At 49.2% G+C, this 19,320-nt stretch overlaps 7 protein-coding genes across 7 annotated transcripts; 4 read left to right on the top strand and 3 right to left on the bottom strand.

Moving 5' to 3' along the window:
* Nucleotides 1–450: 450 nt before the first annotated feature.
* Nucleotides 451–3,966, top strand: GGS25DRAFT_513512 (LCM-domain-containing protein; the record flags this gene model as incomplete). Its single annotated transcript, XM_049262890.1, has 7 exons — nt 451–537; nt 605–825; nt 879–1,240; nt 1,298–3,039; nt 3,090–3,380; nt 3,434–3,760; nt 3,844–3,966. 7 exons carry the CDS (start codon nt 451–453, stop codon nt 3,964–3,966), a joined length of 3,153 nt encoding a protein of 1,050 aa, XP_049119173.1.
* On the bottom strand, nt 3,855–5,819 carry GGS25DRAFT_194574 (Clavaminate synthase-like protein). The gene is made up of 5 exons (XM_049256738.1): nt 5,690–5,819; nt 5,422–5,610; nt 5,188–5,369; nt 4,706–5,125; nt 3,855–4,640 (listed from the first exon to the last, which is right to left on the bottom strand). Exons 2-5 carry the CDS (start codon nt 5,540–5,542, stop codon nt 4,176–4,178), a joined length of 1,188 nt encoding a protein of 395 aa, XP_049119172.1. The 5' UTR covers nt 5,543–5,610; nt 5,690–5,819; the 3' UTR covers nt 3,855–4,175.
* GGS25DRAFT_194678 (cytidine deaminase-like protein) lies at nt 5,281–7,111 on the top strand. The gene is made up of 3 exons (XM_049256739.1): nt 5,281–5,469; nt 5,593–6,346; nt 6,460–7,111. The coding sequence occupies exons 2-3, from the start codon at nt 6,019–6,021 to the stop codon at nt 6,864–6,866; spliced, it is 735 nt and encodes a 244-aa protein (XP_049119171.1). The 5' UTR covers nt 5,281–5,469; nt 5,593–6,018; the 3' UTR covers nt 6,867–7,111.
* Nucleotides 6,917–9,386, bottom strand: GGS25DRAFT_482565 (uracil permease). The gene is made up of 4 exons (XM_049260282.1): nt 8,949–9,386; nt 8,682–8,848; nt 8,118–8,600; nt 6,917–8,032 (listed from the first exon to the last, which is right to left on the bottom strand). The coding sequence occupies exons 1-4, from the start codon at nt 9,082–9,084 to the stop codon at nt 7,037–7,039; spliced, it is 1,782 nt and encodes a 593-aa protein (XP_049119170.1). The 5' UTR covers nt 9,085–9,386; the 3' UTR covers nt 6,917–7,036.
* On the bottom strand, nt 9,342–13,409 carry GGS25DRAFT_482562 (2-oxoglutarate dehydrogenase-like protein). Its single transcript, XM_049260281.1, has 3 exons — nt 13,049–13,409; nt 10,313–12,920; nt 9,342–10,250 (listed from the first exon to the last, which is right to left on the bottom strand). Exons 2-3 carry the CDS (start codon nt 12,894–12,896, stop codon nt 9,706–9,708), a joined length of 3,129 nt encoding a protein of 1,042 aa, XP_049119169.1. The 5' UTR covers nt 12,897–12,920; nt 13,049–13,409; the 3' UTR covers nt 9,342–9,705.
* Nucleotides 13,410–14,531: 1,122 nt separating this feature from the next.
* GGS25DRAFT_194457 (uncharacterized protein) lies at nt 14,532–16,981 on the top strand. The gene is made up of 2 exons (XM_049256736.1): nt 14,532–14,794; nt 14,855–16,981. The coding sequence occupies exons 1-2, from the start codon at nt 14,650–14,652 to the stop codon at nt 16,648–16,650; spliced, it is 1,941 nt and encodes a 646-aa protein (XP_049119168.1). The 5' UTR covers nt 14,532–14,649; the 3' UTR covers nt 16,651–16,981.
* GGS25DRAFT_194458 (uncharacterized protein) lies at nt 16,982–18,877 on the top strand. Its single transcript, XM_049256737.1, has one exon. The coding sequence runs from the start codon at nt 17,313–17,315 to the stop codon at nt 18,648–18,650; it is 1,338 nt and encodes a 445-aa protein (XP_049119167.1). The 5' UTR covers nt 16,982–17,312; the 3' UTR covers nt 18,651–18,877.
* The last annotated feature ends 443 nt before the right edge of the window (nt 18,878–19,320 follow it).

Raw genomic sequence — 19,320 nt, 5'->3', positions numbered from 1 at the left:
TCCACTGCTGTACCTGTAGCAACCTGTTGCGGCCTGTACTTTTGGGAGCTTGGGCCTGCAGTGGCCTTGCACCAGCTTACGGGATATTGAGTGACGTCCATGGCCCGCTAAAAGTTGCGCCACAAATAACTAGTTAGGTACTTAGTACCTGCAGTGATCTCGGAGACGTTTGAGGCTTAGGTATCACATTATCATTTTGATATTTTCATTTTTTATCATGATTTACACTTTCCTTTTCGATTTTATTCATCATCAACCTTGAAATCTTAAACATTGAACTTTACTACGCTTGTAGAGAGTACCTTTAATATGGCCCTGACTCTTATCGAAGAAAAATTAAGTAACATCACGAGCACGTAGCAACGCTTCCCTGTCTACCACTCAAGGTCATACTATTGTTAAGACCGCAGAACAGTACCGTTTGCATACCTACGTTTCTTCATAAGCAAGATGCCTTCTTCAACTACCATCGTCAAGGGCCAGCAGGGTTCTAGTCGTTCAACTAGGCAACGTGCCTTGGATGACTTGGTCATGGCTGTATGTCTCTTGCCTAAGTCTAGCCTAGACAATACAGCTCGTTCCTTTCTAATCTACTCACATCAAGACGAACAGCAGTAGCATTGTATCTAAGAGAAGTGTTGAACGCATATACTACCCGAATGAGCCTCATTTCTTTCGTTTCTTTGTCAAGAAATTTCAACGACGTGCTCCCCTGATAAATCGGGGTTATCATATCCGATTACACATAATTGATGTTGCCGTCCGGCGGTTTCTTGAGAGGCCCTCGGATAAGACCAAGGTCGTTATAAACCTTGGCTGTGGAAGGTAGGCCTACATCTCATTTCTATATATGCAACATCACCCCTAACTTTTGCTAGCGATGTGCTTCCATGGCAGTGCATGACCAGATATCCGGACCAGTGTCGTAATGCTAAATTCGTCGATATTGACTTTCCAGATTTGATCCAAAAGAAGTGCCGGGTCGTCCAGGAAACTCCGGAGCTCTCTTCTCCCTTGACCACTTTGAAGACCGACGTGGGAAACCATGTGTTTTTACAGAGTGACCAATACGTTCAAATCGGATGTGATTTACGTCATATTCCCAGTATAGAACATGCACTCTCCAGTGTCGTCGATATTGCCAACTGCGAGTTTATGTTCGTTGCTGAAGTGTCTATCACTTATATGGAGACTCAGGGTGCAGACTCAGTCATTAAATGGGCCAGCAGTCTTGGGAAAGGTATGTATCTAGACTTGCACGAACTGATCTCTATCTGTTGGAACTAATAGGATCTAGCCGAATTTTGTTTGCTGGAGCAAATCATACCAGATGGTGAAGATCATCCATTTGCGAAAACTATGTTGGCCCATTTTGAGAAGTTGAAGACACCCCTGAAATCTGTCTTCACCTATCCAAACCTCCATAGCCAACGGGAACGCTTCACCAGTCGGGGATGGTCGCAGGTCGACGTGCAATCCCTCTGGCAGGTATGGTCCGATTTCTCATGGCTTTCAGCAGATGCCAGACGGAAACTTGACGTCATTGAGCCTTTTGATGAATGGGAGGAATTCGCTCTTTTTGCTGGCCATTACTGCGTAGTCATTGCCAAGACCTACCCCGAAAATACCCAAATGGCTCTCGGTAGCCCCAGGGGTAATGGAAAGCTTGAGATTCCTGTGTCCAATCCAAGAATAGATTTTAGAGAATACTCTGGAACTCGGGGTCAACGTCGATTTGGCTCTACGATGAAGTTACGGAATGATCTAGGCGAGGAATTTCTTGCCAACACGTTTGGGCTTGGTACGAATAGTCGACTGCGTTCATACGATCTCTATACGAAAGACATTCCTCTTCGAGACGTAAAGACACACCGTACGGGTCCCGGTAGCCGTATGTGCCACACTATTACAGATCTAGGTGAACACGGGAGTTTACTCGTAGGTGGCAGGGCTTCTCCTTCAGCCGCCCTGCGTGATTGTTGGATCTTTACAAAGAGTACCAATGAGTGGCAACGAATTGACGACCTACCGGTGCCCTTGTATCGACATGGAATGACTAGACTTGGCCGCTCGAATCTAGCTCTTTTGATTGGGGGTAAAACTGGCCCTTCAGCCATTTTTGGTGGCTGTCTTGTCTACCAGCCAGGCTCTGGCTGGGTGGAGTGTAACATTATAGGGTCAAAACACATGCCAATATTTGGCTCTCTCCTAGCCAGTCATCAAGAAGCAACTCGTTCTCCGACAGATGAGGGAGTGCAATTTCATGGTGTTCTTGTAGGTGGTATCTCTCCGGACGGTACTGTTGCTAGCCAACTCTTACGATGGACTTTGACATTGCCGGAAAATGGCAAGCCTACTATATCATTCACAGCTCTATCGACATTAAAACGCGATAGTTCTGGGGAGCAGATTTTGGATAGCACAAACTATCCTGATAACCTGATCAGCCGCTTTGGTGCTTCTGGCTTCATTTCTCCAGGAGGATACCTGAGTATCATCGGGGGCATCATTGCGAATGACATAATCCCGCGAGATCTCGATGTCTTGAGTATAGATGTATCCGACTCGAATTATAAAATTCTTTCAGCATGTCATATAGCAGTCAACCCACGGCCGTTACTGATAGGCGTTTCAACTGAGTTAACGAACAATGGGCAACTAGTGGTCATGGGTGGTGGCGCCACATGCTTCTCTATGGGGACATTCTGGAATCCGGGCTGCTATACACTGGAATACAATCCCAAGTCTCCTGTCCTTGGGTCGCCGACATCATCCTGTGATGATAGAATTTGGAAACACTCAAAAATTATTGAGGTTGCAGAAGATATAGAACATCAACCATCCATCTCAAGTCTTTCGACTGATAAACAAGCTGCGATCAAAGTCGATATACCAAGACTTCGAGTTAATACGGCAGACGAATTTCTGAATCTGCTGAAGGCTGGGAAGCCTGTAATCATCAACAACAGTACCTTGGGAAGCTGTACGCAAACCTGGTCGTCAGATTACATCGTGCAGCAACTTGGCTTCGACAGAGAGGTAATGAACTCCTAAACATTTTATTCAGGCGAATCTAACATAGTCACTAGGTGGTTGTCCACGAGGCCAATAGCTCTAAGATGGATTTTAATAGCAAGAATTTCCTGTATGTCAAAAGAAAGTTTGGGGAAATGATGCAGCAAATCGAAAGTGGTCATAAATTGTATCTTCGCGCCCTTTCGGAGGATAGCCCATCAGACCAGCCTGCCAATATCAAGGTCGATTTTCCGCAGCTCGCCAGCGATTTCAGTCTTCCAGAGGCACTATCATTCGTCACTGAGCACGAATTCAGCTCGGTGCTGCGGATAACTGGGCCAGTAAACATGTGGCTTCATTACGATGTAAGAAATGCGAAGTATCTAGTGTCTAGCATGAGTAACTCACACTGTATCAGGTTATGGCCAACGTGTACTGCCAAATAACAGGCTCCAAAAGGTTTATCCTGTTCCCGCCCTCAGATGTCACTCGGCTTTCCTTTGCGCCAGGTGCATCTAGTTCGAGTATCGACGTGTTCTCGGAGCTTCAATCACCATCTCTAGCCGGAACTCATCCTCATGAAGCTGTGCTCAACCCAGGCGATATACTATTTCTCCCACCTCTTTGGATGCATACTGCGACTCCGCTGAGTAACCTAGGCATCGCTGTCAACGTTTTCTTTCGTAATCTCGAAATTGGCTACTCAACCGGGAGAGACGTGTATGGAAATCGAGATCTTGCAGCTGTGAGTGTACCCAGTTTTCTTTTCTTGGCCGGATGATTCGATCGTTTGGAAATGAAAACGATTACTAACTATAGATGCAATAGTATGAAAAAGGTCGACAAGATGTTGTACGTATTGCTAACTCGTTTAGTAAACTGCCGCCAGATATGCGAGAGTTTTATATGAAGCGACTGGTAGACGAGTTTTCCCAGCAGACCCTTTGCTAAAAATCCGTCGTATTCAGCCTCATATAGAACACTTAGGATCCTGCATAAGGATCAATACCTAGTAATATGGATGCTTAACAACGACACATATACGAAGGGTTACCTCCTTTTCTGATAGCGGCATATGATAAGCTATTGCACTCAACGAGATATATCATTGTCCAATATAAGGCGGCATATCGTATGTGCGATCTCTTTTGAATTGGGGCTTAAACTACTACTGGGATTGGATTAGGGCCAACCGGAGGAGCAGACGAAGCGATATTCGCTTGATGCATAGTCCTTGGCCCATATGAATCCGGGTAGTCAATAGCTGTATGAAACATCTGATAGTTGGCCCACATGACGATGTCCCCTTCCGCCAGACTCGGAATCAAGATAAACTCTGGCTTTAGTACCCTTTCTTGTATTGTCTTTAACCAGTTTCGAATCTCCACCACATCATCGATTACTCGAGGCTCTTCCGTTGGCGATGAACGAATGAATAGCTTCCTAGCGCAGATCCCATGAACTTGGAATGCCTTCTCGCCCGTCACGGGATTAATCCAAACCATTGGATACGTTTTAACATCCTTTGGATCAAAATCGCCTAGGTCCTTGAGCTTCTTCTCTTTGGCTTGACTCACGAGGCCAAGGCCGTTAGATTTCCCCTTACAATCGCCTATCCACATGTACTTGATCATGCCTGCTGTCAGCATCTATCTGTCTCCAGCGTTTGGACCACGAGGATTCTACGTACGGGATGGGGTGCATATTCGACCCAGCTGTGATCAGCGACCTTCTTCTCATCCTCGGTCATCATTTCGTACGTCTGGACGTTGCTGACAAACGCGGTTAAGCCGGGTTCGGCCTTCATGCTGAATCCGGACTCATCATCCCAACGGATGTTGACGTCGGGGTGGGTAGGGCGCTTTATACAACGCAGGGTGGTAAACCAAGCTGGATCTCTTGCATAGAGCGGCGCATCCATATGCCAGCGTTGAAATCGAGTATTCCCTGCATTGAATTCGTGCTGCGGGAGCTCCTTTTCGTGCCAGTCATGTGACAGTGGTTTGGCAATGGTCTTGTTCTTGATGCCATAGTGATCTTCTCCTTGGAAGCCCTTTCCGATTAGGCGGACGTTTTCAGCACCCGGAATACCCACAACCTCGCGGGCTTTCTAGGTTTCTTGTCAAACTGACTTGCTCAGGGCTGGACAGGACCACTGAACCAGAGACTTACAGAAAGTAGACCACCTTTGCTGTTAAAGGTCTTCAAGTCTCCGTGAGAATGAATCTGAGGAGCATCAGGATCGAAGCGGGTCACGAGCTCCCACTGCTTCGCCGGAGCGAGGTCCTTCTGGCCCTTGACTACGACAACTTTATGTGTCCAGATCAGGTCTGATAGGCGTCGAACGGCCGCATCTAACTAGGTTGAATATAGGTAGATTTTATGGCATTATAGAAGCGCCCTTACCGCTGATGTCATTCAGATCTAGGTCAGTAACGACTGCACCGTAATCATGTTTGTCTTCCGAGGTTTTCCTCATTGGTGTGACGGTGAAGCACGAGTTGGAGTTGACAAGGGTTGGAGACATGATGATGGTGATGGTGATGGTGATGATGTTGCTAATATTGTTGTGGATAGTGACCGAATAATGCTCTCCTATTTACAAAAAGTAACTAGGTTAGATATATTGATACAGTGTTGTATAGGTAGGTAGATATGGTTATCATCAGCCTACCGGATTTGAATATCTACTATGCAGGCACCTATCTATCGGAGACGGCCGTTGATACGGGATTGCCGGGTACCTGCGTGTGAACGGATAACAGACTTTAACAGTATCAATGCTCTTATCATACTTTATCTCTATACCAGGGTAGCTTTATCTAGAGCTTCTAGGAAGATCCGATCGTCGACACAACATTATCTACATCAATGTACCTAGTGTCGCCCTTTTTCTTTTTCAAGTATAGGTACCTCGGTAATGATGGCATATAAAAGACAACTTAGCTGTCTGTCCACATACTTGTACTTAACCAACCACTTCATTTGATAGCTTAGGTCAAAATGTGGCTTCAACCGTGCTTTCGTGCTTCCTTCATCTCCATCTCCATCTCCATCCTTGCCATCAGTCATCCGGTTCTCAGTCATGGAGGACACCCTCTCCACTCACGAGACCAAACACCCATCGGCGACTCAACCCTTTCCATCAATGGCATCCCCTTTAGTACCAGAGCGTACTGGATGCGACGGGCTAACCTAGCCCTCGATCACCCATGTCCCTTTGCCGCCTTCGGGTCCGTGATCGTGAACCACACGAGCTCCTCCGAACTCGGTGACCTCATCTGTGAGGGCCATAACAGTATAAGTGCAACTGGAAACCCAACACTCCATGGTAAGCCTTCCCCCTTTCCCATTCCTTCTCGCTTGTGTAAAAAAAAAAAACAACGGGAACAACAAGAAAAAAAGTCCGAAGAAAGATACATACTCATGACCCAAACACAACAGGCGAAATCGCAGCCATAAACAACTGCACCGCCCTCCTCACCTCCCCCAGCGGTCCCTACCGCCTCTCCCCCAGCGCCGCCCAAGCCGCCCTCTCCTCCCTATCCCTCTACACCAACGCCGAGAGCTGCCCCATGTGCGCGTCCGCCATCCGCTGGGCCGGCTTCCGCGAGTACGTCTACGGGTCCTCGATCGACACGCTCATCGCGCGCGGGTGGACGCAGATCCGCATCTCGTCGCTCGAGGTCTTTAGACAGTCGTTTGACTTGTCGGGGGCGAGCACGAGGCTGTTGGGGAATGTGCTGGCTAATGAGACGGATGGGTACTTTGCGTGGCAGTTTGACGGGGGCGTGGAGTGTCCGGCAGGGTGTGAGAGGAGGAGTGAGGGGGGGAGGTGTGAGGCTGTGTGAGTAAGATGTTATGCTATAAGGTGACTAAAAATTCATCCATGCATATTAAACCTCTTATGTTCAGATAGACTCGTTAGAATCATAGAATATAATCGTCGACTCCATCATTCTAGCTCAAAGACTCATCGCCTAGGTATCAAGTGCCTACGTAGGTAGATATAAGTGTCCCGTTACACTTCTTCCATAACCTTAGCCTTCTTAACGCTCTCCTCTTCTTTCTTTTCATTCTGTGCAATCCCCCTTTCCACATCACCACCACCATCACCGCCACCATCACCGCCACCACCACTCTCTACATCATCATCATCGTCCGCCCCCGCCGCCTGCAGAACCGCCCCCCGGTCTCCCAAAACCACACACGGGATCAGGGTATCCCGATCCGGGAAAAAGTAGTTGAGCGCGTAGTACAAGACGAAGGAGACAAAAAACCCATACAGCCAATTGAACGCAAACAGGTTGACCAAGCCCTGACCAATGCGCACACTTTGCGGCGCCACCTTCTGCGCGAGCGCCGGCAGCAGGGGCACGATGACCGCGAGCGTCGTGACGAGGGCGCGCCAGTTAACTCCCACAGCTCTGCCCCCAAACCCGCCGCGATAGCTGTATATCCCGCCCGGGTCATACAGCGCCGGCACGTCGTACCGCCTGCGCTTGACGACCCAGTAGTCGCACACGAGGACCCCGGCGATGGGCGCCATGAAGATCGCGTACGCGCTCATGAAGGCCAGGAAGCTCGCCGCGGACGACACGATGATCCACGGACACAGGGCCCAGCCGCCGAGCAGGGCGACCAGCACGACGCCCCGCCGGATGCTGAGCCACTTCGGCGCGAGCGACGCCGCGTCGTTGGCGAACGAGACCGCGTTCGCGCTGACGTTGACGGAGATCTGCGCGAGGAGCCACAGGCTCGCGGCGAAGAAGGCTGCCGCGCGACCGCCGGGGGTGGGCGGGGATTGCCACGCTGCGATGATCTCGAGGGGCGACCAGTAGGTGGCGCCGTAGACCTGTGCCGAGGCGCTCGCGGAGACGATGCCGCAGATGCCGACGAGGGTCTTGAACAGGGGGATGAAGGGCAGCTGCCAGAGCTGGGCGCCGCGGGTGCGGGAGAAGCGGGAGAAGTCGGGGATGTTGACGGCGAGGGTCGAGTAGCCGCCTGTTACGCTTGTCTGTTGGGTGTGTGTTAGCTACTAGGTATGGATGAGAAGCAGGAGGACAGGAGAAAAAAAAGAAAAAGGGGTTGGGGTTTCTAACAAGATTAGACAACCAAAGCCACGCCCTCGCCGACCCGGACACCGTCGCCGGCGCATAAAAAAAGTCCCCCTGCCCCCCAGCCCTCACCGTGATCCAAACAACCATCGCCAGCGCCATCGGCGTGACCAGCGCCGTCTTCGTCCAGAACAGGTACTGCAGCCTGTGCGACGGGATCAGCAGCAGCGGGAACTGTATGCACCAGTAGACAAAGTAGCTCAGCAAGCCCTGGCTCGTGGTCCCCGCGGACCTTGGCAGGGCGTTGGGAAGGCGGGCGTAGCTGGGCCAGATGGACGTCAGGATGGCGGTGACGCAGGTGCCGCCGTTGGCGCTCTGGACGCCGAACCAGAAGAGCGCGAGGACGGCGCGCGTGGCGACGCAGAAGTAGCTGAGCCAGTACCCGTAGCTGGCGCGGCAGGCGATCGGGAAGGGGATGTGCAGGTCCGCGCCGATGGCGCCGTTGAGCACGGTTGGTATTGCGTTACACTGAAAACAGTCAGTCAGCCAGTCAGTCAGTCAAGCTTCTCCGCGAATGAAGAAGCACATGTGACGGGCCTAGGCACGTACTATAGCCGCAACAAAGACAATCAGAACCGCATCGGTCGCCGTCAAGCCCGTCGTCATTATGGCACTGGCGGCCGTCCATGTTGAGATTGTAACCAGGTCCGAGTACCAGTAGCCGATGAACGCCCACTTCGTCCAAGTCCGTTGATCCTCCGGCACAGGGTCTTGATCTGTTGCACGGGGTAAGACAGTGCCACTATACACATACCTACCTAGGTACCTAACCTAGGTAGGTATTCGCTTGTATGAATAGACAGACTAAGGACATACCAGCATTCGTCCAGACGTGCGGTGGCGCAATACTGCTGGTCTGCTTAGGCAATTTCCAGCTATGCCTATCCGTCAACCGAGCTCGAGTCTTCTCCTGGATGGCTTGGCCACGCTGTCGAATCGCCAAGAAATCCATTTCTTTATAGGCACATTGAGATAGTCAAAAACTTGGGCGTAAATGCCCTCACTGACTAGCTGACTGACTGCCTGGTCGTTTGCTTTCTTATTCGTCTAACCTACATGCTGATTATGTGCCTAGGTTAGGTATGTCCAGAGTTGGATAGATAAGAGCTTATATCGACTTAGCCCAAGTTTATGTACAATGATTTCAAGATTAAGCAAACCTTGCTCATTGACGAATTAGGGAGCGAGAAGCAAGGTGCTTATCACAACCCCGGCTGTCTTGGCGTGATATTTTGATATTTTGCATATGCAGGTGTGTATGTATGTAGGTAGGTATGTAGGTAGGTACCTACAACCGTACATAGGCAACAAATTCTCATGCACACTTCTATGTAACCTGTTATACTTGAGTAGAGTGAGCAGATTTTGGACTTACGAAAGCATCCATTAAGCTACTTGGAAACCCATTAGCAACCACCCGTCTATGTAGCCTCGACTTGTCATGTGATCCCCGAGGCCCCCTTATACACAAGATACAATACAAGAAAAATGAGATACTTTAATGCTCCGTTCCGTCATGATGTCAATGCTTGATTCCCCCTGTCTTTCCTCTCTTTTTTTTTTGGTTTCCCCTTTACTCCCCCTTCAGCTTGTCCTGCGTTACCGTAAATGCCATGTTCAGCAGATCCTCCTCTTCCTTCTTATGAGTCGTCTTTAATCCGGTGGCAACCGATGCCGAAGGGTTTCGGCCAGCATACATGACATGCTTGCGGTCGTGGTGTTGGGTGTGGTTGAGCAAAGTCTCGATACGCGGTTGAGTGAAACTCCATGCGCCAGCATTGAGCGGTTCCTCCTGGCACCAGACGATCGTCTTGGCATTCTTGTACATGTCTAGGTTATCCCTGAGTTGTTCCCAAGGGAATGGGTTGAGCTGCTCAACTCGAGTGAGGGCAACATTGTCGATCTTATTGTCAGCACGGTACTTGTGAAGTGACGCCCAGACCTGACCAGTGCATAGAATGACACGGTCGATTTCCTCGGGAGCCTTGAGAGTTCCAGTTTCGTGCTCAGGATCAGGGATGATCCACTTGAAATGGGCATCGGGACCAGTGAACTCCTCAATGTCAGAGCGAGCTAAGGGGTGCCGTAGGAGTGACTTGGAGAAGAAAATCACCAGAGCTATCATATAATTAGTACTTGCGAATTTGGTTTTTTATCTCGGAATGTATGGGTAAACTTACGCTTTCGGAACTGTCGGTGCATCTGTCGGCGAAGAATGTGGAACAAGTTAGCAGGGGTCGTCATGTATGCAATCTGCATATTGCAATCTTGGTGTTGTCGGTCGAGCTTCTCCTGTACTGGGAATACGCGAGGATCCTCGTTGCAGAGCTGCAGATATCGTTCCATACGCCCAGAAGAATGTTCAGGGCCTTGTCCATCATAACCGTGCGGGAGAGACATGACCAATCCAGTTCGCTGCATCCACTTCACTTCGCCAGACGCGAGGAACTGGTCAATGATACATTGAGCGTTGTTGGCAAAGTCACCAAACTGAGCCTCCCACATTACCAATGCATTGGGAGATGATAGCGAGTAGCCGTACTCGAAGCCCAAGGCGCCGTACTCGCTCAAAGAAGAGTTAGAGATGACGAATTTGCCTTGGTCCTTGCTAATGTGCTGTAGGGGAGTGTAAGTGTCTTCGCTTTCCTGGTCGTGGAAGACAGCATGTCGTTGAGAGAAGGTACCTCTCTCTACATCCTGGCCAGATACACGGACGTGGTGACCCTCAGTGACAAGCGAACCGAATGCGAGAGCCTCGCCAGTTGACCAATCAATGTTTTTGCCTTCGACGACCGACTTGGTGCGGTTTTGCAGAATACGCTTGAGGTTGCGATGGACATGGAAATCTTCAGGAGCGGATCCGATGACCTCACCAATGTGTTCCAAAGTCTGCTTGTCGACGCTCGTTGGCATATGCGGTAGCACCTCGGTAGCCAGCTCCTTGGGCGACTTGAAGCCGTTCCAGGCAGAGGTAGTCCATTCCTTTGACGTGGGCTGGTAGTCTTTGGACTTGGCAAAGCTTTCCTCCAGCATGTTCCAGACCCATTGCTTGTGCTCTTCAACATCCTCCTTGGTAAATGAACCGTCTCGAAGCAGCTTTTCTGTGTATATGTTGATTTGAGGGTCTTTGGCGCTAATGCGCTTGTACATCAGAGGTTGCGTGAAGGACGGCTGGTCCGTTTCATTATGGCCGTACTTGCGGTAACAAATCATATCAATGACAACATCAGACTGGAACTCAGCTCGCCAATCAGCAGCTAGTTGGCAAACGAAGTTCACAGCCTCGACATCGTCGGCGTTGACGTGGAAAACGGGAGCGTCAATGGCCTTGGCAATGTCCGTGCAGTAGGCGGTCGAGCGAGCAAATCGTGGATCAGTGGTGAAACCAATCTGGTTGTTCACCACCAGGTGGATTGTCCCACCTGTCGAAAATGCTGGTAGTGAGTGGAAGCCAAGACATTCGTATACAATGCCCTGAGCCGCAAAAGCAGCATCACCATGCAATAATACACCCATAGCAGTTCGGTGCGTCAACTCGTCGTTGTTATAATGCTGGATGGCTCTGGTTTTCCCCAACACGACTGGGTCTTCGGCCTCAAGATGGGAGGGGTTGGCGACGAGAGAAAGCTGGACTCGCTTTCCGGAAGGCGTGGGACGTTCGAAATTCATACCCAGATGATACTTGACGTCACCTGATCCTTCATCTTCGGCACCAGCCGTTCCCGCAAATTCGCTAAAGATGGATTCGTTCGGCTTGCGGACGACGTTACTGAGAACGTTGAGACGACCACGGTGAGGCATTCCAATGACAATATCTTTGACACCGTAGTCGACGCTTCGGTCAATGAGCGCCTTCATTCCAGGAACAAGAGTCTCGCATCCCTCTAGACCAAATCGCTTGTCGTTGGGATATTTGGTAGCCAGGAAAGACTCGAAACTGGAGCTCCAGATTAAACGATCGAGGATTCGGCGCTTCTCGTCAACGGAGTACTTGAACGGCTGGGGCACCTCGACTCGTTCTCGCAACCAATCGCACTTGGCTCTGTCGGGGATGTGAATAAATTCGACGCCATAGGAACCACAGTAGATCTTCTCGCAAGCATCAATGATTTCGCGCAAAGTCATCTTTTCGCGTCCTTCTCGCTTGAAACGGGGCAGGATACCTGGGCCAAGTGAAAACTCCTTGTCGAGATCCTTTTCAGTAAACTGGTAGTGCTCAAGGGACAATTCCTTAGGCTTAACATTAGTAAAACCCTTCTGCTCATTACGTATGCCCAGAGGATCTATATTAGCCTTATGGTGGCCACGGGCTTGGTATGCGCGGACGAGAAGCTGAACTTTCAAATGGTTTGTGACATCAGAGCCGTGGCCAACTCCCATGCCTACGGCAGGCCCAACACCTCCTGTAGCATTGGGAACCAGGGTAGGCGGGGGGGTGAAGGCCTGCTGGATGGGCATTTCGCCGCTTTCCATATTTCTGAAGTAGACTTGCCACGATACGTGAACGCTCTCGGGATCCTCCTTCCATTGCAGATACATCTCGTCGATGTAATTGGCCGTGCTTCCGGACAAGAAGCTGTCGTTAGGGGAGGGCGACGATGACGTCGTGGTGGAGGCGTGCCGCATCTGAGTAGAGAGGGCGAGAGGGCGACGAGCCGAGGTTAGAGATGAAAAACATCTCGAAGCCTGAGTGGCACATCTTGAGGATCGGCAGCTAGCTCTGAGGAGCTGGCTGCTCGAGGAGCGAAGGGAGCTTCGCAGCATGGCGCCAGGCTAATGCTTTGACAGCTATAAAATATAAATTAGGATCTTGTACGTTTGTACGTGTGTACGTGTGAAAGAAAAGACAAGGTGTCTAGTCTATCCCGACGACATGTATACTAATGTATAATAGGTACTATTAAACAAACTCCTACCAGAAGACGAGATACTTCCTGGGCAAAATGCAAAATACCTAGGTAAGAAATCTCTCGAAAAGACAAAGGAGTGGCGGAGTAAGTCTTTGGGGGTGAAGTTTGAACACTACCTTGCAAGGTTGAGGTGTTGAACTTTCAGTGTTGAAGCTGAAAAGGAAAAAGAAACTTGGATAGACTTGGAAAGGAAAGGTCACTGGTCATGCCCCAAAACTGTTTGGAGAAATTGAAAAATACAACTGCGACTGGCCCCTTGTCGTCACCCGGTCGCAGATCAAGCTAGAGCCAAGGAAATGCCCGGGATTGCCGATTATATTATGCTATTAAACCGTGTTAATATGCGTTTAACACTTGATCATTCGGCTGCCAAATCGCTGCCAATGTTAATGCCTTATGTAATTAAATGAGGGCACCAGCGAATTTTTTTTGGTATTTACAGGCTAAATTCGGCTTGTGAAGAAATGCACAGGGCTGTTCAGGTAGCTCTAAACTCTATCTGGATTCGGCCCAAAGGCCTGATCTTTATTACAAAAACCACCGAGGCTATGGTTAGTGGTCACCGACTTATGTCTTAACTCGAGGCTTTTATTTTTATGTCGCTCAAGAGTAACATTGAACTATGGTTGCACTGTTACTATATATACTACTTAGGTACTCAGTGTATGTAGGTATTTTCAAGAGTTGAAGAGGGTTGGCAACGAGGTAGGTACTTATGGGAATATTCAACTATCCATAAAGGAGCTGATTAACAAGGGATGTTCGGAAAATGGCGGGAATCCCTTCCAAGATCGAGACAAAATTAGCTACTTGACCTAGGTTAGCTTAGCTGCTTAGGTAGCTGTCTAACGGTTAGACTACTAGGACCTAGGTAGCCTTGTAGGCTAAGGGGAATGAACAGATTTCGCTCATACATAACTACTTCCAGTGCGGCAATATCAAAACTGCCGGGTCTTGATGAATAAAAATAAAAGACGCTGTGATTTGCTAAATGATTAGATTAGTTATGTATCAATAAATTAAACCCGTTTCAATACATATCGCTGGCAGTTTCAAGAGCTGTTTTGGTATCGATAACAGGGTAAGTAACGGTGTTTCAACGATGTCATTTTATCAAAGCTCTCCACCTTTCCAATCCAATTAAATGGTCTGGTTTCAAGTCTCCATATGCTGGCTTACATAAGTTAAGTATGTACAATACACAGTACTATGCCGTACATACGCGACTGCTCTTTGATTCAACATTGAATGCATGCACATGTGCATCTAAGAGCGTCCGAGCTTTGAACTGCAACTCAACGATTATTATTCCATTCACCAAAAGTTACATACTGTACATCATACATTGTGGATTTCATGACAGACAGTAACGCTCCCTAGGTTCCTAGATACCTAAGGCATATATTGGACCGAGAGAAAGGTGAACACATGCCTTGAGGATACCCTTTATACCTTTTGTCTCATATTTCGGCGTTCTTGTTTATATATCATTCTTTACTGGCTATTCTTAACGAAACAGGCTACCACAGTACATCTACTGCGATTACTGCACACGCGACATCCCAGGCTACAACTCGGCCTCTAGTCAACTCTCTCTATTTTGCAAGATGGCCATTCCAACAGGTTCTGCTGTCTACAAAAAGACGGAAGGCATTCTCACTCTCACTTCCGACTACAAAAATGTTATATGGACTCCAAATACTGCTCCCGGTGGACCACCATTATTGTCACTAACCGTGACAACTATCACCAGTATGACTGCCTATTAATCCACATGTCACAATGCCTTTAAACTAACACGTTTTTCTCTAGATCTTCAGCAAACACCGGATAGCGCCCGTAAGGTTATGCTTAAGATTTTTGATAAACCTCCAGGGGCTACTGAGCCAGCAGCCTACTTATTCCACTTCAACTCGCCTGCTGATCCAAGAGCAGAAGCTGTCGCCATTAGGGATCTCATATCAAAATTAATTGCTAACGCCAAAAACAATGATCCTAATGTTCCAAGACCAGCGGGCGCGCAAGGTGGAGCTGCCGGCTCGGGATCCATGACCTTTGCTAATACTGCTCTATCAAAACCTTCATTGGCACGTTTATTTGATGACGATGCCCTTAAGAGCGATATTGCATTGCAGCAATCCCTCATGAAAGCGGATCGCAACCTCTTTCAGATGTACATGGAGGGTCGCAAGGTGAAACCCGAATCAATGTCGGATGCTACCTTCAACACGCAATTCTGGTCCGCAAGAATCAACATGCTCCGTGCCCATGCTATCGAGAATAACCAGAAAAAGGGCCCTTACAATGTGTTGGCCCAGGTGAAGCCTACTATGCAGCAGAGCACTGATCCAAACAAGCCTAGTGAGCTAAAGATGAAGTTCAGTGTTGAGCAAATTCAGATGATCCTAAATCAACACCCCCTTGTAAAGCGCATTTACAACGAGAACGTGCCACCTCTAGCACAAAATGAGTTCTGGGAGAGATTCTTCCTTAGCAAGTTATCCAAAAAGCTAAGAGGAGAGCGTGTCAATGACCTTGAAACGCCAGACAAGATCTTTGATAAATATGACGAATATGACGACATCAAAGCTTTCAACAGTCAACTTCTAGCACAACAGGTACCACACTTCATCAATATTGAGGGCAATGAGGAGAATCAGGGTGGTTTTAGAAGTGGAAACCGCAAGGACGTTGAAATGCGCCAACGGGGGAGGAAAGACGTACCTATCATTCAGACCTTGAACAGTATCAGCGAGAAATTACTGGCCAATGCTTTACAGTCCGGTAATGAATCTGGTAGTGCGGCAGATTTGGATGATGTGTATCGAGAACTTGCCCTCCGTGACCTTCAGGGGGATGTAGAAGAAAATCGGATCATTCTTAACATTAAGGAGCAGAGCAGGTTTTTCTCGAACGAGACCGACACTGTTTCAAAAACAACGGCGGTCTATGCGAAGCAAAAACCATCCAAGGTTATCAGTGATGTACAGAGCGATTTAAATCGTCTCAACCAGAATACTGCTGGAGGTGTGGACCTTCACAACTCCTTAGGTGTCGATGACGATAGTGATAGCGAAGATGAGGGAGAGAGGCCGCCCCATGTAGGATCAAGAGCGTCACGGAAGGAAGCACAGAAGCAGATCCTTGATGGAATCATCCAAAAGCGAGCTCAGTTATATGGTCACGGCTCGGACGAATCGTCACCAATGGGTCTGTCTGCCGAAACTACGGAGGCTTGCAACTTGACCCACGCTACTACCGTGGAATTTCTCCATCAGTTTTGGTCAACATTTCTTTCAGGTGATCCCGATCGTGCTATCGAATTGGGCTACCTAGCTGAGGCTCTGAAGCGGTCTAAAGACAGGATAGATGTCGTGGCAGCAGACGCCGAAAAGGCTAGGGATGAGCAGATAAAGAAGCGGAGGAGGGAAATCCTAGAGATATATGAGCGAACTAGGCGAAAGGTCATGTTTGACCCCAAGTCGATTCGCGGAGGTAGGGATGCAGTTCTCAAACTCATGGACCCTACTCTCCGATCTCTAGACAAGGCCATTGCCGACTACCAAAGGGCCTTGTCTGCTCAAGGGATCCAAACCAGCACAGAATGATAGATTACCTAAGGTCAGGTAGATATTTGGTAGCATAAGCATTGGGAGTTTGGGAACGGCTGGAGGGTATTGAGATTGCATAACCTCATGTTCTCGTGATGAACTGAACTCAATTTCACTGGACTGGGATACCAAGAGTTATACACGATAATGAACAATAGTGTTTATATGTTCATGAAGGCTTGGCAAGAATAGGGATTTGTGTTCATGTTTATGTGAAGGATCATGTGAAGGAACAAATGGAAGTTGATATTATCCATGGAGTATGCCTTCTTACCCCTGAAAAAGATGGAGCTACGAAACTCACAGCAGTTGCAACAACCACCCATGACCACTGATGGATATCGAAACCGAATAGTCGAAGGCACAACCCAACATACTTGCTCTTTACTTGCTCTTTAGTACCGTATAGGTATTGACCAAGGTATCGACCAAACTATCGACCAAGCCATCGACCCAGCTATTTATCTCAATCGAAAACAAGCACAAAAACAAAACAATACCAGTGAAGCCATGATTCTTTCTAGACCACATTTCAGTACCCTAGCATCTTACCATCCAGAAGAGTCCTACTATTCTCCTCAGGAATTAGGTATCGATTTACTCACTCCGCTATCTCGATACTTTTTGAAAAACATTAAGTATTGGCACTAGAATATAACATGGACTATAATATTCATCCCACTTCCAATGGCCCATCGGCTAGACCCCGAGTTCCTCTCTCAAACAGATCCAACCTCACTGGCGACCTCGCGCACCATCACAGTCCCGATCTTCGATGGGATCGCAAGGACTCTTCTGAAGGACAGCCGAGTTCCCATAGTTCTCTATACGACGCGGCTTGGGTATCGACAAGCGACATCGCGAAGTCACCTTATCAAACCCCAGCGCCAATTGCAGCTTCTACCTCGGCTCCGTTATCAGTAGCCAGGCCTTCGACCCCCCCACAGAAGCAACAACAACAGAATCGCGGACCCATAGACCCTAACTCGGAATCACCACTTTCGCGCCTCGAGCATACCCTCGAAGCGTACGACGAGATGTACGACACGTCGACATTCCTTTACGGTCACGGCACCGAGCTCGCGCCCATCATGGAGCAGCGCAGCTACACGACCCTTCGCACTGGCGCTAGTCTTTCGACTTCAGATATCTCTTCCCTACTCAAGCACAAGTCGTCTAGTATCAGCAGCAAGACCAACTTGAACACGACTCAGAACTCCAATGGCGGAGGCAACAATGGCATCGGAATGGGTCCCCGTCGAACCCTACGCCGACAACACTCCTTCAGTCTCAATGACCTTAATCGCGGTGGTGAAACCTCCGAGTCCGTCGCCACAGCCATTGGCTTTGGCATGAGCGCCAGCGAAGGCAGCAACGGCGCTAGAATCCCGCGCCTTCGCAACACGAGCCGACGCCATTCGCCGCCTACCATAGAGACCGTAGATATTCACGCGTACCCACAGAAGCCAAGTTATCCACCCCATCAGGCACCCTCGACCCCCGTCGGCCTCAAGCAGTGGGTTCCTCCACGCACCTCGTCGCAGGATAACCGAGAGGGTGGCACCTTGTACTACACCCCAGACCGCACTCGCGTGTACGAGCAGCCATTCCGCGGCGTGCGCAGTGGCCATGGAAACCTAGACGCACACCCGTTTATCCGCCAACAACAGCCTCAACAACAGCAGGAGGCGCAGCAATACTTCCACGGCTACCCCGACCCAATTACCTACCGTCACCCCGACGACCCTCTCGCAACGCAATCTCAGGCGGGCGATCAACGCGTCCGCGCATACCCCTCTTCTGCCGAACTAGAGCAGGACCGACGCGGCGCCTGGACTTGCCGCGCGTGCGGACGCCCCGCGGACCAGCGATGGAGTCTCCTCGCTTCGCTGTTCGGCCGCGGTAGAGGCGCCAGGCGAGGCGAGGATTGGTGCGCCAGATGTGCGGGCCGCAAGATTGTCTATCTTTGGTGTTGCTGTGAGGGGCTTGGTATGTGAGTGCCTGCCTGGGTGCCTACTTCTTAAGTACTTGAACCCTGGTTCTATTGCATTGGAAGGGTACTTAATCGATGGATAATAATACGAACGAACGGATCAATGAACCGACAGGATGAAGGGCTAATAGTGAAGGTACATACTGGTGTCTATGACCTTAAGGGCCTAGGCCAGGTTAATTAATGGGCGAAGACATGCTTTGCTACCTCGCTTACCTACCTGCCTTCCTACTTACTTGCCGATCTGCTTGCATGTTGAACGGAGAGGAAGAATAATCATGAGAAATGCAAAAGAAGAAGCATAAGGGGAGGAAAATCAAAAGGCCTATATATGTATAGGGGCAAGAAAGCAAGCAGGCAAGAGAGCACGAAGGCAAGGAGGTAATAAGTGAGCTGAGCTGAGTCTACGCACGAACGGATGAACGACCGATCAATCGATCCAACATACGGAGAAAGGCATGGGATACTTAAGGGAGGAAAGGAGAGCACTAATAACCGTTGTTATCACGGTACTTGTATCATCTGGATTTGATGGTTTGCTTGCTCTTGGCTGGCTAGCTAGCTGTCTTCATGACTGTCTCTATGGCTTTCCTCTCCCGCCTGTCTATTGTACTGGACTGGACTGGACTATACGATACCGTGTTATGTCCCAAGGTTGCTGTATTGTATCATAT

The sequence above is a fragment of the Hypoxylon fragiforme genome (genome assembly GCF_022984875.1).
Source record: "Hypoxylon fragiforme strain CBS 206.31 chromosome Unknown GGS25scaffold_3, whole genome shotgun sequence".
Taxonomy (NCBI): Eukaryota; Fungi; Ascomycota; class Sordariomycetes; order Xylariales; family Hypoxylaceae; genus Hypoxylon; species Hypoxylon fragiforme.
This window is presented reverse-complemented; position numbering and strand designations above follow the sequence as displayed.

Excerpts from the sequence above, each read along its gene's own strand:
- GGS25DRAFT_194574 (XM_049256738.1), bottom strand. The coding sequence starts at position 5,542 with ATGTCTCCAACCCTTGTCAACTCCAACTCGTGCTTCACCGTCACACCA. Across the intron at positions 5,370-5,421 it reads AGATCTGAATGACATCAGCG|ATGCGGCCGTTCGACGCCTA; the intron begins GTAAGGGCGCTT and ends CAACCTAGTTAG. Across the intron at positions 5,126-5,187 it reads GCAAAGGTGGTCTACTTTCT|AAAGCCCGCGAGGTTGTGGG; the intron begins GTAAGTCTCTGG and ends CAAGAAACCTAG.
- GGS25DRAFT_194678 (XM_049256739.1), top strand. The coding sequence starts at position 6,019 with ATGTGGCTTCAACCGTGCTTTCGTGCTTCCTTCATCTCCATCTCCATC. Across the intron at positions 6,347-6,459 it reads TGGAAACCCAACACTCCATG|GCGAAATCGCAGCCATAAAC; the intron begins GTAAGCCTTCCC and ends CAAACACAACAG.
- GGS25DRAFT_482565 (XM_049260282.1), bottom strand. The coding sequence starts at position 9,084 with ATGGATTTCTTGGCGATTCGACAGCGTGGCCAAGCCATCCAGGAGAAG. Across the intron at positions 8,849-8,948 it reads GCACGTCTGGACGAATGCTG|ATCAAGACCCTGTGCCGGAG; the intron begins GTATGTCCTTAG and ends CCCGTGCAACAG. Across the intron at positions 8,033-8,117 it reads GGCTTTGGTTGTCTAATCTT|ACAAGCGTAACAGGCGGCTA; the intron begins GTTAGAAACCCC and ends CACACCCAACAG.
- GGS25DRAFT_482562 (XM_049260281.1), bottom strand. The coding sequence starts at position 12,896 with ATGCTGCGAAGCTCCCTTCGCTCCTCGAGCAGCCAGCTCCTCAGAGCT. Across the intron at positions 10,251-10,312 it reads GCACCGACAGTTCCGAAAGC|CTCTGGTGATTTTCTTCTCC; the intron begins GTAAGTTTACCC and ends ATTATATGATAG.
- GGS25DRAFT_194457 (XM_049256736.1), top strand. The coding sequence starts at position 14,650 with ATGGCCATTCCAACAGGTTCTGCTGTCTACAAAAAGACGGAAGGCATT. Across the intron at positions 14,795-14,854 it reads AACCGTGACAACTATCACCA|ATCTTCAGCAAACACCGGAT; the intron begins GTATGACTGCCT and ends GTTTTTCTCTAG.
- GGS25DRAFT_194458 (XM_049256737.1), top strand. The coding sequence starts at position 17,313 with ATGGACTATAATATTCATCCCACTTCCAATGGCCCATCGGCTAGACCC.